Source organism: Manis javanica, chromosome 3 (assembly GCF_040802235.1).
Source record: "Manis javanica isolate MJ-LG chromosome 3, MJ_LKY, whole genome shotgun sequence".
NCBI classification, from domain to species: Eukaryota; Metazoa; Chordata; class Mammalia; order Pholidota; family Manidae; genus Manis; species Manis javanica.
Window position 1 is genome coordinate 199,988,531 of NC_133158.1, and position 15,076 is coordinate 200,003,606.

The following is a 15,076-nucleotide window of genomic DNA, read 5'->3' on the forward strand; positions in this document are numbered from 1 at the left end:
CTTTCCTAGAGAATATAGTTAGGAGGTGAGACATGTATATGCACCCTAGCATTCCTGTCTCTTTAAATTGAACCAAATATTTTTGCAACTAAACTTTCTTCCCAGTTGGCCAGATATTCATTAACTAAACCAATAACAGTTTAATAAAATATACCTAATCACCCAAAATAGCTAGAGTCTCTGGAAAATATACCCATCTTAAAAAATTTATTCTTTCTGATATTGAATTCCACTCTTCTTGTTCAAACACCCTCAAAATCCATTTTGAAGGACAATGTCCCTATAGTTTTGCAGACATAACCTAGCAAATTCTGTGTGTATGTGTGTGCGTGTGTGTATATACACAAGATTTTCTGGGGTTTCATTTTTTCATTTTTGTCCCCCAGTATATCATTGTATCTACATCTGATTACAGACATGGATATTATGCAATGTTGAGTAAGAGAAATAACTGTGTTTTTTCTTTAGGGGAACAACTGCAGTCAAATTAACAGTATTTTCAAGCAAGGAAAGAACAGCTACATCAGACAAAGGAGGGAGATTTTCTGAGCAAAAATCTCAGTGGAAATTTGGATGAAGGGTTTTGGATTCAAAAGGCTATTCAAAAGTCTTCTGAATATACCCAGGTAACTCTTTTTACATTGTTAAAGCAGCACTCTTTTCTGATGAATACCCTCAGTTTAGAAGGTATTATTTGATTTTTTTCTAGTATCCAGTGTTAATGATAAGTCTAGTGCCAATTTTATTTTCATGCCTTTGACGTGATCTTGTGGTAAGATCTGTGTCTGGAGTAACAGCCCCAAATCTCAGAGGCCTAAAATGACAATGGTTATCTACTGATTACAATATGTAACTGCAAGGAAAATGAAAGTTCCTATGACCAGGATCCTCACCTGACCCTAAACTACTTGATGATGTAATTGGTCTACCATGTAGGCCAATGCTTACACACCTGTTGGCAATTATCCATTATTGTCCATGTTACTACACAAACGCAAGTCAATAATAGCATTCAAACTATAATTGCATTACCTCCCCTTCGTTGCCAGTTCAGGTGGGGAAGGGAGAAGAAGTAATAAGAATTACATATGGAAGAATCAGTTGGAGGACCTCTATCTATCCTGTCATTCACTCAGTTAATTCAAAACATATTTTTGAGCACATGCTATATGCTAATCCCTGTACTATTCCAGGGAATTCATAGAAAAATATGATGGTCTCTGCTTTCAAACAGCTCACAATCTTTCAGAGATTTACTCATTTAAAGCAAGCACCACGTAAAGTGATAGTCATATCACATAAAAGAGAGATTACTGCTGTTGAGTAAAACACATGATTAAAACAAGAATGATTCAGAATAATTCTCCTCATGGAAGATTGTGGTATTTGAGATGATTTGCTGTAGTGAAAGGTAGGGTTTTCTAGAGTCCTAAAAGTTTTCCGAAAGGCCCAAGTCTCTAGATAAACTTGTACCTGAAGCTGGCATCCTTTGGTTGTAAGAAACAACCAGTTTCCTTTTTTTTATTGGCTTAAGCCAGTTTAAGTCAGGTTTTCTGTCACTTGTAAACAAAGTTCTCTAACTGCTCTAAGAAATCTTATGTTCAGGAGCAGGAGAAAGAGACTTAGTCAAAGAACTGCCAGTGAAAAAGCAGCAAGCAAGAGGAATAAGCCCCCAAGAGGCAGGAAGGAGGCACCTAGAAAGCCAAGCTGAGAGAGCCTCAGGTGAGAAAGAAGGTGCATGGATTTCACAAACCTCCAAGCAGAAACGCAGGGAGGATGGAGCAGAATTCACAAAGGTCAAGCAGAATTGCGTTAAGGTGAAGCTGAAAGTGGGAGGTGAACTCCTGAGAATAGAGTGGACCTTGTGATGGGGGAGATCAGGTGGAGCCCCATCACAGGTAGTCCCAATGATCAACTGAATATGTAATGTGAACCTACTCGGTGGAAATAATTTAGTTAATTTGCTGCAGCAAATTAGGTGTTGGAATGAAAGTGTAGCTATGGTTGTTGTGCTTGTACTCCAAATAGAATTGATTTGTGGTTAATAGAATGACTCATGTGAGCAATAGTGCCGGCTCACTCTCTTACAGTGTGTGACAGGACACAATGCATAAAAGTGTCACTTTCCAACACAGCTCTGTTTGAGAACTAATAAGCCCCAAGCCTCCCTCTCTTGCCCTCTACATGTAAGAGAGAACGAGCAAGGAAGCTCACTTCCTTACAGGTGAGAGACAGATGAGGACGGAAGGGTGCTGAAATTAACAGGCTAACATTTAGTTCGTGTACATATAAAACCCTGAGTTTCAGGTAAAAAAAATTTTTAAATAATGGCAAGACAGGACTCAGGGAGATTCTATGAAAGAGATCTTGAATTTTTGACTCACCCACAACTCAAAACTGAATTATCTTTCTAGAGGTAGAATGGAAAGGTATTTGTGTGGCACAGGGAAAGATGAATCTGACATTAACAAAGGCTGAAGACAAGGGAAATGAATGACTTAGCTAGCTGGATGAGGTGGCACCAGGTCACAGTCATGAATGCCAGCCATACTGAGCTTTTTTCAATCAATCCTGTGGCCAACAGGAAAATGTTCCAACTTATTGAGAATAAAGTGTCATGAGGGAAATGATTCAGGGCGGCACGTTCCAGGAGCTTGGGTTGGGGAAACTAATTTCTGAAAGAGGTCTAACTTGTCAGCAGCCTTGCCCTAAAAGCCTGCTGGGTCTGGAGGCCCCAATCCTCCCTCGGTAGGCCCCGCCCCCGCGCCCCAGTCCGGGAGCTGCCCCTATCCCGACCCCGGTTCAGCCTTGCCCCGCCCCCGCCCGCGCTGCCCCGCCCCCGTCTCTATGGAGACGGCCTCGCGTCCGCTCAGCGGGACTGAGCCCGTCTCACAACCTCCGCGGGAGCAGGGGCAGCGCCTGTGCCCGGACCCTGCCGCTGGCGGGGGACACACCGGCGGAAAGGAAAACCGGAGTTTTTCCCCAGGGCCAGTCCATGGAGGTTCGTGTCGGACTTCACGGCTTCAAGGAGAGGCGGGCTGTTCTTCCCGGAAGCCCCTTCCCTGACCCCCAGCCTGCAGGCTGCGCGTCAGGCCCCCTGGGCCGAGGCCCTCGCTGCTGACCTCAGGAAACCAAGAGAAGGCGGAGCAGGGAAAGGCGCCCCTCTTGGTCCCCAGTTCACCTGACCCTCAGAGCAGTGGGTCGATCAAACAGGCGTGGGAATAAATTGTTAGTCTTGTTTAGCTCTAGGTAGTAGTAGGAGGGGAACTGAGATGCCCTCTGTCTGGGTAAAGATAACTCCCATCTCTGCTAAGTTTGAGAAATCCAATTGTTATCCCTAGTATCACATTTGTAGCAATATAGCAATACATAAGCATATTACAAATGTATTGGCATTTCACTGAATTCGTGATTACTTTCTCCCAAAGAGCCTCATTTTGGGTTTAAAAAAAAAAGTTCATCTAAACACATGACAGGTACTTGCTATTTTTTTGTATGAATGAATCATTTCATGATTTGGGGCTAGGAGCAGAGTTATTCTACTAACTGATTTTTAACTTTTTTTGTTCTCTCCTTCATTATTCTCGATTTTTCAGGCTGAAGTCTGTAAGCCTGGGGACACCTTCAGTAGTAATCTCCAAATGTAAGTAAGTGAAACGTGGTCGGCCTTCAAACACTTTTTGTTCTTTTTGTTTTGATTTAACCATCAGTAAATGTCAGTTGGTAGGAAATGTGTGATTCCTGTTTATTTTATTTAACAGTCCATCTAATTACCTATCATGGAGTGAAAGAAGTGTCCAAAAATTATGACACAAGGAATAAACATTTAGTGACTCTTTAAACTTGTTTCTCTGAATTTTCTTTTACTCTTTTCAGGTCATAACTATTGATATTTCTCCTGTAGTTTTCTTTCAGTTTTCATAGTAAAACAGCTTGTGGTGATAATATAAAGAGTTCTCATTCTTATAAGTGATTTTGTCGGTGATAGTAAAATCACATTTATTTTGAACTCTCGATGACAGATAATAAATTGGCTAGCTGTGATTCATTGGCTCTATTTCTCACATCTCAGCTTTTACCTCAAAGTGACTGAATTCTGGAGAGTGCGGTCAGCCGCAGATGTAGTCACTCCCCAAGCAGGCAGTCTCCACCGAGCGAAAGCCTCGCCTTTCTTTGTGTTTCCTGATAAGGGTATTTCTGAAGATAGTGGGCAAGAGGGTTACTCTTTGAAGAATTTTTACCTGGGGGCCAGAAATTTAAACTCGCACCGTGGCACACAGTCAGCCTGACGCAGCGCTCTCAAACCTTTCATCCTGTAGTTCTCCATTCTTATTTGTCTTCTCAAGTGGGTCCAAGCTTAGAGACTGTAACCGAGGTTCAGGAGCCAACCAGCAGATCAAAGAATCCACCAAATCTCCTCTGAATACCCTGAATACCGACAGTGGAACAGCTTCAGGCAGCCTTTTGATCTTTGTCTCAGCCCAGTAGTGCCACGTGTAGCCCAGCCTACTTGCTGGCACTGGGGAAGCCGCCTCTGGGTCTATCTAATATTCTGCTTCACCCTGTGCTCCTGGGGCTGAGTGTGTTTTGCTAGCAGCCAGCAAGGCACCCCTCATTCTCCTCCCTTACTCACCTGAATGGGAACCATTCCCCTTCCTGAAGACAAACCCATCCTGTGTGATTTCCCCATGGTCCTGAGCTAAGAGAACCCTGATGAGGTGCCCTGTTAAGGACAATGTTTTCCCTCCCAGCTTCAGGCCCAGGCCGGTCACCCAGCAGCACAAGTCCCATTTCTCATGGCTGTTACTCACCTAAGCCGGGAACGCTATCTGGCCAACATATCTGGAAAATGATACAACTCATATTAAGAAAGAGCAAAAGGCTTTCTTCTCTGTTCAGGTAAATTTAAGTCTGAAATGAAAGACCCCTAAGCATGCTTGCATTTTTTCTCAATTATTTTCCCTTTGGCTGTTTTTATACTCTAGAATGCAACTACTTCCTATTTAAGAAAAATCAGCATAAATTAGACTGAACTAATAAAACATAAAAGAGATAGTGATTACTTAAATAAGCAAGTAATTTGTTCTAGGATCCCTTTAAATATTCGATGCATTTTAAATATTATGTGTGTCATGAAATTCAGTTCATACATTAACTCTTGTGTAAAACAAAATACCTTTATGTGGCCATGTATCCGTTGTGAAAAACAAAATCTCTTTTCCCAACAGGTTTATGCCAGGTTGGATGGGGATTTAGGGGGAGCCTGCTCAACAGCCACCCTAACTCAACATAAACTTACCAAAATAGATTAGTTGAGAGAGATTTTTTTGCCAACATGCATTTTAATAACTTTTTTCCACTTTATCATTCAGCTCTGACCACCCCCCATTCAGAGTTTGTGCCTTGAGGCTTTGCCAGCAGGGTTTGGAATACTTACATTAAACTAAATTTAAGAGCAAAGGTGCTCCTGCTGATAATGTTCTCAGATCAGAGGAGAGCAAAATGAAGGAACTGGCAGTTGAAACTTTAATGGTAGAAAGTACTGACTCAGATTTTGAAAAAAAAAATCATAGCTCATATGTGTGACATGTTCATCTCCATGTATTATAACCTTTGCATTTGATTTCATTAGATGCCCATGTTTTCTAGCAAAAATCATCTAACCCAAGTAAACATCAAAAAGGATAGATTTTATATCACATACTGGTAGCCCAACTTTTGAGGGGAGATTATACACACCTTGATAGGATCTGTTGGCTGGCTGAGAGCTCTGGGGCTCAGTCCCTCTGTCTGTTGACAAGTGGCTGGGTCTTCCTAGTATTTGGAGAAATTCCAAGTATTATTTCCTCATTTTGAAGCTCCTTGGCGATCCCTTCGAACACCCCTGCTACAATGCAGACAGCACCCCTGCCCCAATGCCCTTGGTAAACACGCTGGGTCTCTCAAAGCAGAGTCTTAGTTCATAGAGGATGGAATGCCCTGACTGAAACCGACACAGTCATTATTTTCTTCTCTCCCTTTGGAAATCTAGTAGGGACAGATAAGGATTAAGAACTAAGATGTCCCAGCTTTGCTACGTAACATCAGGGGACTCTGGAATGTAGTCCTCACAGCTTCTCTGAAATAGGCTCCTGGGAGGTGGGTTTAGGGAGCCTTTGCTGCCCCTTCAAACCTGCGTGAGATCTAACTCTGTGTTGGTGCTGACTTCTCACCACATGCTGTACATAATGTTGCCATTTAGTAAGTTCTGGTTATCCAAGTAACTCAACTAGTTATATAACATCTGATCAGAAAAATCGATTTCTTTTAAATTACAAAAGAATTAAGTTATAATTCTAATGTTTGTTCTGGAGGAGGGGACTAACATTTCCTCTTTAGAATGTGTGCTTTAAAACTGTAACTATGTAAAAGTAAGGGGACATTCTGTTTTATAGATCATATCATGCCCTGAAAACCTGGATAATATTAGGATTCTATTATATCTAAAACATGACAGTGATCTGCATGAGAATTTTTTCTTTAATTATGCAAAAAATTATTTTCAGGCCATTTTAGTCATCTTTGATTCAGAACCTGTCTATTCCAACACTGTATTTCAAAAGAGTTTCCCTTAAATCTTACTGCTTTTCCAATCCCCCACCCCACCCCCACTCCACCTCACCCCCTACTCCCCTCCCTCCACGTGGGCTTTGTAGCTCTAGAGGAATATCACATCTCAGTTGTCCACAGCTGGCTCTCCCTTAGGTCTGACCATGTCTCTCCACCCCTACTCTACCTAAACCACCAGCCTTTTTCATCCAGATTTCACAGCGGCCTCCCATCTGGCCTCTCTGCTGTCTGCCGTTCCTCCCCCTACAGTCGAAGCTCAAAAGAGAAACCGGAGTGATCCTTTCAAGGTAGAAGACAGATTATGTCACTTCTGTGCCCCAAATCCTCCAATGGATTCTTACCTCAATCAGAGTAATTTCACAATTTTTAGAGTAATCCTCAAGACCTTCTACCATTGGAACACCATCAGATTTCTCCTTACCTTCTTTGACTTCATCTCCTGCTCTTATTTGTCACTTCACTACTGATGAGCATTTGGGTAATTTTTAGTTCCCTGCTTTTTTTTTTTTTTTTGGCTATAGATCGTATAATCATCTAATCCTCTATAAATTTTGCTTATTTGTATATTGTCTATTTTTCCTCCACATTCACTCCTGTAATGTAAATTCTGTGAGGTCAGAAATTTTTGTCTTCTTGTTCATTGCTGTATCATCAGCATCTAGAACAGTAGCTGGCACTAAGTACTAGTTCAATAAATATCTATTGCCTATACTCAAGGCCCAGGTTGATGCTGCTTTAACCTAGGTTACATGGGTAGTAAAATGCTGGAGGCAAGTGATTTTAAACCTAAAACAAGCCTTCCAGGTGCTTGGTGAGGCCAAGGGTGAAGATCAAAACTAGTGGACATAGGGGTGGTGGGATCAGGAGGCTCCAGCATTTTTGATGGCTCTCTATTTAACTGTAAAAGTGTGGGTCCTTTTGCATCTGAAAGCCCTGGTAACATCTGACATTTTTCCCATTCTGAGGCACAGACATTATATCCATACTTCGTTAGTGCAAGTTTTAGATAACTTGATTTTATAGACTACCTCTGTTATTTTATTGCTTACTTACCCTCTCCACTGACACATTGCATTTCTTAAAGATGGCCACAACACGTCTCCCTCCTCACATTCTTTTCTTGCACTGTAACTTGATGCTCTCCCATCGATAGGTGGGTCTATGTTCATTAGCCTTGAATGTTGACTGGCCGGCTGTTGATGCTATGTACTTCCAAGGCCAGGTCCAGAAAGGGGATACAGCTTTCACCTGGCTTTTCTTCGGGATACTTGTGGTCAGAGCACTCAACTGCCACAAAAGAAGTCTGAGGCTGCCTTGCTGTGTGGACGCCCATGCCATATGAGGCAGCCACATGCATGTGTTCTAGCAGACAAGCCCAGCTGGGGTACCAGCTAATAACCAGCATCAACTACCAGATATGTAAGACACTTAAACAGATCATTCTTGACCCCTTACCATGGAGTTACCCCCAAATTCTGAGTCTTTCCAGAAGCCCCTGTCACTGTGAAATGAAGAGAAGCCATACCCTTTGTGCCCTGTCCTAATTCCTGACCTATGAAAAGTATGAAAGATAAAAAAAACGCTTATTGTTTTAAATAATCTTTTTTAAACCACAATGTTTTGAAGTAATTTGTTATACTGTTGTAGTTGTATGTCTCAGGAGAGTTGTATCTTTGTTGAGAATCATTCTTAGCATCTATCACTTCTGAGGGAAAGCCTTTATTTGTGACATGGTATTTGGAAAACAGCCAAGTGTGAGCAATTTTCAATTACTGATTGTAACCAGAAATCAAAGCATGACATTGAAATCCATAACTGTCCTAAAGATCTTCACTCTTTAATTGCAACCATGTCTCTTAACAAAACTCATACCAAAGCTTCTGATTGTTTAAATCTTCATTTATCAGATTTTCTCCTTATGCACTTCATGGTGGAGATGTAGACAATAATAAATTGGCCAAAAGGCACATAGTATAAGGAAATAATGAGAGAAGCGACCTGCAGACTTCACTCACTGAGAATCATTCCTAAATAACAAGAGCGTTATACTCACAGAGATGTTCTCAGTTCAGATGAGAGACTATGGATCTCTAATAATGTGTTAAAAGATTCTTTGAAATATTTACTCTTTAAAATACCATTTCTGTTTTTGTAGTCTGAAATGACCACCCTGCCCCGACTACCCATGACGCGCCCAAAGCTTACATCCTTAGCCAGACAGAAGCTGCCATGTTCCCCCAGTGCTATTCCAAGGTATGTGACCCTGATTTTCATTTCTTTTCCTACAGAATCAATTTCTTGCTGTAAGAAATGTCAGTAGCACATCTCAGAAAATAAAATTATTTAAAGACGAAAGGATATTGTTTTATTCATAATATTCAAATCTGCTGTTTCAAAAGGATAGATGAATCTCATTCAAATATTAAAAATGTATCCATATAGCAAGCTAGTGCCCATTTGATCATTTTATTTCCCATTCCAATTATATCATGGTTCCTCTAAAGCTTTGGACATGTGTTCCCTTTCGAAAATGTGTGTGGGGAACTGCAAGCAGAAGCTTTAAGAAGGGAAGGTGTATGGCTTCTACTCCACAAGGGCCTGAGTGCTGATTTCTGTCTTGGAGGAAGGAAGACACAGTCCTATCACTAGGGTAGATTGGCGGGCGTGACTGAGCTCCTGAAATGATCCCAGGACCTGAAAATACATTGTCCAAACTGCTGCTGTCTGTGAACAGCTGCTGAACTCCTGGAATTGTTATTGGGAAACTGCAGCATGGAGAACTCGATGTGTTTTGTCATAATTGTAAATATTAACTAAGATTGTGTTATTTAGAAATTGCCATTTATAGTTTTACTGATTCTTAGTACTTCAAATATTATTTATCAGTATGAGCAATCTGCATATATAGATTTGATTTTCTTTATATGTGTACTTTACAATTCCTTCATTGCCCCAGAACAAAATAAATACATTCAGCTAGACTGACATAAAAGTTCTCTAATAATAGCAAATAAAATATTCTTTAAAAATTTTTTGAAAAGAGTGTTTTTAGTAGATGCATAATTCTAGTATATATTTCTTATTTTCCATTTTACTTTTGAATAATGAAATGTTCACAAAATCTGAAAAAGCTTATCCTTCTTGTCTTTTTTAATGATTGAGATTCCTTCTTTCTTTCCAACATGAGCAAAAATATAGCCCAATCTCACAATCTTAAAAATCAGACGTATTTTAAAGAAAACTTCATCTTGTATTTTATTGAAGAAAAATATTTTTATCATAACCATTTAAGGCAAAGTTTCTATTAACATATTCCATAAGCTACTGAATAAAAATAGATACTTGTTTAGTCACATAATACCATTGTTGTGAGATGTTAATGGTAGGCTTATTTTTAAAGATCAAGATGGTGTGAAGAATGAATATATTACATGTAAGAAACATTTCTCAGTAAATTTTTCTTGTAATCATTTTGCACCTTGAACTTTTAATAATAATTTGAGTTTTATGTTTGATAAAATAAAAACACTCAAACAGCATTTCAAAACAAAATTTGATGGTGTTTGGAACAAATTTTCACATTTGTATCAAATAGGTGTTCTTAGTTCCATATCCTGTGCCAAACTAAACATGGCTTCTGTAGTTGGAAATTTATATTGTGAAACAGCGTGAGTAGAATGGAACCTCTTGGAAGATTTGAGGAGAAAATTTATTTAAGAATTTGGATTATTTTAATGTGTTGCTGTTTTATTTGTTTGTGCATGGAGTTTAATATTCTTCCCTATCTCTTCCCATTCAAGAAAAGTACAATTTTGAAGTTATTAATCAACAATCTAATTCTACACCTATTGTAAAACATTTACTCTCTATGGTATTATACTCTGAAAATTTTTGTTCTCCTGGTGGCATTTTATATATTTGGTAGCTTTTCAACTTGATAAGCCAATGCTTTATAATTTCTTTCCATTTCATTTAGGTCTCAATTGATCAAAGAAAAAGATGACATAGATCATTATCTGGATATGAATTTCAAAGGATTGTCAAAAGAGGAGGTTGCTGCGTAAGTATAACCTCTTAAAGGTACTTTAATATAAAGTTTGTTTCTTTGTCTTGATTCTTCAATGAAATTTCACTTTTTCCTGTGTAATACACTTTTTCATTGGAATATGGCATTTAAAAATTAAAACTCATATTAAATAGTGATAAGTCATGTCTATTGAATTTACATATATCCAAGGCTTTTATTTTATAGCTTTTAAAATTGTCATATTTACCAAGATATTACACTATCACATTTACAATATTTTATTAAGTCTGTGCCATTAATTGCTTATTAATTTCTATTTTAAAGTGTATTTTTTGCTTCATTGGTAGAGAAAAAAGCTTTAAGAGAAAGATTTATATATCGTTTTTCTGGTGGTTTAAAGAAAATCCCTTATTAATGTATTTTCTTTCCCCTACCAAGAGCTCACAAAATGAATTAATGACTATTATTTGTTAATTTAAGCATAATTGGTTAATTTTGGCATAAATGGTTAATTTAAGAATAATTCTAAATTGGATTTTTTTTTGAGAGGGCATCTCTCATATTTATTGATCAAATGGTTGTTAAAAACAATAGAATTCTGTATAGGGGAGTCAATGCTCAATGTACAATCATTAATCCATCTCAAGCCTAATTCTCATCAGTCTCCAATCTTCTGAAGCATAACGAACAAGTTCTTACATGGTGAACAAATTCTTACGTAGTGAATAAATTCTTACATGGTGAACAGTACAAGGGCAGTCATCACAGAAACTTTCGGTTTTGATCACGCATTATGAACTATAAACAATCAGGTGAAATATGAATATTCGTTTGATTTTTATACATGATTTAAATGTGGATCCCACATTTCTCCCTTTATTATTATTACTATTTTTATTTTTAATAAAATGCTGAAGTGGTAGGTAGATGCAAGATAAAGGTAGAAAACATAGTTTAGTGTTGTAAGAGAGCAATTGTAGATGATCAGTTGTGTGCCTGTAGACTATGTGTTAATCCAAGCTAGACAAGGGCATTAAAACATCCACGGGTACAGAAGATTTCTCTCAAAACAAGGGGGGGGTGAGGTTCTAAGCCTCACCTCTGTTGATCCCCAATTTCTCACCTGATGGCCCCCCTGCGACTGTGCCTGTCTTAGGTTGTTCCTCCCTTGAGGAATCTTACCCGTCTCTGGCTAAACAGTCATCTTCCGGGGCCATACAGGGAGATGTAAAGTTGGTAAGTGAGAGAGAAGCCATACTCTTTGAAAAGGTTAGCTTTTTACTTCTTTGCAGATTTATGCCCTGTGGCTTCTATACGCAGCGTTTGTCTCGAGGTATCTTTACCACCTGGAGGAATTATGATACTCGGTAAATTCGATATGAGGCATGAATTCAATTTAAGGGTTGTAATTAGGAAGGAAAGAGAAAAGCAATAGAGTAACAGATGGAAGAAAACATGGGAGGATTGATTATTTCTTTGACATATCTTCTTGTAGAGTAACTTAAGCATGTATAGGTTTTAAACTACTAATTAAATTGCACACACACATTAACATAATAGGAATACGGTTACATAACCAAAGCAGATCTATAATTACCAGCCATCTCCAGTGAAGCCAAGAAAACCAGTTAGGCATCCTAGGCATTTGTGAAAATTTGTCTATGATATGATGGATATTGTCCAACTGTACTTGAACAGTCTGAGAGAAATCAGAAATTAAAACCCTTTCCTGGGAACTATTCACATCCCATATGTTCTTTTAACAGTAGATAGTCTGTAGTTGTAAGATTTTGGAGCGCTACAACTTGCACTTCTCCTAATTCTTGGTTGAGTTCCAACAGTATAGATCCAGTCAAATTTGTTGCTTTAATGAAAGCACAGGCCAGCTTAGATATCTCCTTCTTCAAGTCCAGGAACCAGTGGGGTGGATGCAGCTACAACTCCAGCATCATCTGGATCTTTGTTGAGGTTTTTTGATGATCATCTTCTGATATGACTCTTCCAGAGAGTGCTGTTGTTGGAAGTTCTTCATATTGTATGTTAGTTCATTTTCTGGGTAGCCAAATTAGGCTTTGATCCTCTGTATAAACACAAACAGACCCTTTGCCCTAACTTTGATATGCCTTTTATACCATTCTGTAGAACTCATCGGAGGTCACCATACAGGAACTGCTTTTTTTTTTTGTTATCATTAATCTACACTTACATGACGAGTATTATGTTTACTAGGCTCTCCCCTATACCAGGTCCCCCCATAAACCCCTTTACAGTCACTGTCAATCCGCATAGCAAAATGTTGTAGAATCACTACTTGTCTTCTCTGTGTTGTACAGCCCTCCCCTTTCTCCCACCCCACCCATGTATGCTAATTTTAATACCCCCCTTCTTCTTCCCCTCCCTTATCCCTCTCTACCCACCCATCCTCCCCAGTCCCTTTCCCTTTGGTACCTGTTAGTCCATTCTTGAGTTCTGTGATTCTGCTGCTGTTTTGTTCCTTCAGTTTTTCCTTTGTTCTTATACTCCACAGATGAGTGAAATCATTTGGTATTTCTCTTTCTCTGCTTCTCTTATTTCGCTGAGCATAATACCCTCCAGCTCCATCCATGTTACTGCAAATGGTAGGATTTGCCCTTTTCTTATGGCTGAGTAGTATTCCATTGTGTATATGTACCACATATTCTTTATCCATTCATCTATCGATGGACATTTAGGTTGCTTCCAATTCTTGGCTATTGTAAATAGTGCTGTGATAAACATAGAGGTGCATCTGTCTTTCTCAAACTTGATTGCTGCGTTCTTAGGGTAAATTCCGAGGAGTGTAATTCCTGGGTCAAATGGTAAATCTGTTTTGAGCATTTTGATGAACCTCCATACTGCTTTCCACAATGGTTGAATTAATTTACATTCCCACCAGCAGTGTAGGAGGGTTCCCCTTTCTCCACAGCCTCGCCAACATTTGTTGTTGTTTGTCTTTTGGATGGCAGCCATCCTTACTGGTGTGAGGTGATACCTCATTGTAGTTTTAATTTGCATTTCTCTGATAATTAGCAATGTGGAGCATCTTTTCATGTGTCTGTTGGCCATCTGTATTTCTTTATTGGAGAACTGTCTGTTCAGTTCCTCTGCCCATTTTTTAATTGGGTTATTTGTTTTTTCTTTGTTGAGGCGTGTGAGCTCTTTATATATTCTGGACGTCTAGCCTTTATCGGATCGGTCATTTTCAAATATATTCTCCCATACTGTAGGGTTCCTTTTTGTTCTATTGATGGTGTCTTTAGCTGTACAGAAGCTTTTCAGCTTAATATAGTCCCACTTGTTCATTTTTGCTGTAGTTTTCCTTGCCTGGGGAGATATGTTCAAGAAGAGGTCACTCATGTTTATGTCTAAGAGGTTTTTGCCTGAGTTTTTTTCTAAGAGTTTTATGGTTTCATGACTTACATTCAGTTCTTTGATCAATTTTGAATTTACTTTTGTGTATGGGGTTAGACAATGGTCCAGTTTCATTCTCCTACATGTAGCTGTCCAGTTTTGCCAGCACCATCTGTTGAAGAGACTGTCATTTCACCATTGTATGTCCATGGCTCCTTTATCAAATATTAATTGACCATATATGTTTGGGTTCATCTCAGGAGTCTCTAATCTGTCCCACTGGTCTGTGGCTCTGTTCTTGTGCCAGTACCAAATTGTCTTGATTACTATGGCTTTATAGTAGAGCTTGAAGTTGGGGAGTGAGATCCCCCCCCATTTATTCTTCTTTCTCAGGATTGCTTTGGCTATTCGGGGTCTTTGGTGTTTCCATATGAATTTTTGAATTATTTGTTCCAGTTCATTGAAGAATGTTGCTGGTAATTTACTAGGGATTGCATCAAATCTGTATATTGCTTTGGGCAGGATGGCCATTTTGATGATATTAATTCTTCCTAGCCATGAGCATGGGATGAGTTTCCATTTGTTAGTGTCCCCTTTACTTTCTCTTAAGGGTGACTTGTAGTTTTCAGGGTATAGGTCTTTCACTTCTTCGGTTAGGTTTATTCCTAGGTATTTTATTCTTTTTGATACAATTGTGAATGGAATTGTTTTCCTGATTTCTCTTTCTATTGGTTCATTGTTAGTGTATAGGAAAGCTACAGATTTCTGTGTGTTAATTTTGTATCCTGCAACTTCACTGTATTCCGATATCAGTTCTAGTAGTTTTGGAGTGGAGTCTTTAGGGTTTTTTATGTACAATATCATACCATCTGCAAATAGTGACAGTTTAACTTCTTCTTTACCAATCTGGATTCCTTGTATTTCTTTGTTTTGTCTGATTGCCGTGGCTAGGACCTCCAGTACTATTTTAAATAACAGTGGGGAGAGTGGGCATCCCTGTCTGGTTCCCGATCTCAGAGGAAATGCTTTTAGCTTCTCGCTGTTCAGTATAATGCTGGCTGTGGGTTTATC

The 15,076-nt window shown here is 39.0% G+C and overlaps 1 protein-coding gene across 4 annotated transcripts in view; it reads left to right on the top strand.

Annotated features, from left to right (window-relative positions):
- Positions 1-2,867: 2,867 nt before the first annotated feature.
- Positions 2,868-15,076, top strand: part of TTC29 (tetratricopeptide repeat domain 29) — a 265,346-nt gene continuing 253,137 nt past the window's right edge. For 2 of the 4 annotated variants that reach the window (XM_073230444.1, XM_073230447.1), the window contains exons 1-5: positions 2,868-3,001; positions 3,597-3,643; positions 4,752-4,899; positions 8,765-8,862; positions 10,586-10,669. In XM_073230444.1, coding sequence (XP_073086545.1) covers positions 8,771-8,862; positions 10,586-10,669 — 176 coding nt within the window. In that variant the 5' untranslated portion in view covers positions 2,868-3,001; positions 3,597-3,643; positions 4,752-4,899; positions 8,765-8,770. Of the gene's footprint in view, positions 3,002-3,596; positions 3,648-4,751; positions 4,900-8,764; positions 8,863-10,585; positions 10,670-15,076 lie in introns of all 4 variants that reach the window. The other 2 variants (XM_073230446.1, XM_073230445.1) reach the window with 2 other exon arrangements.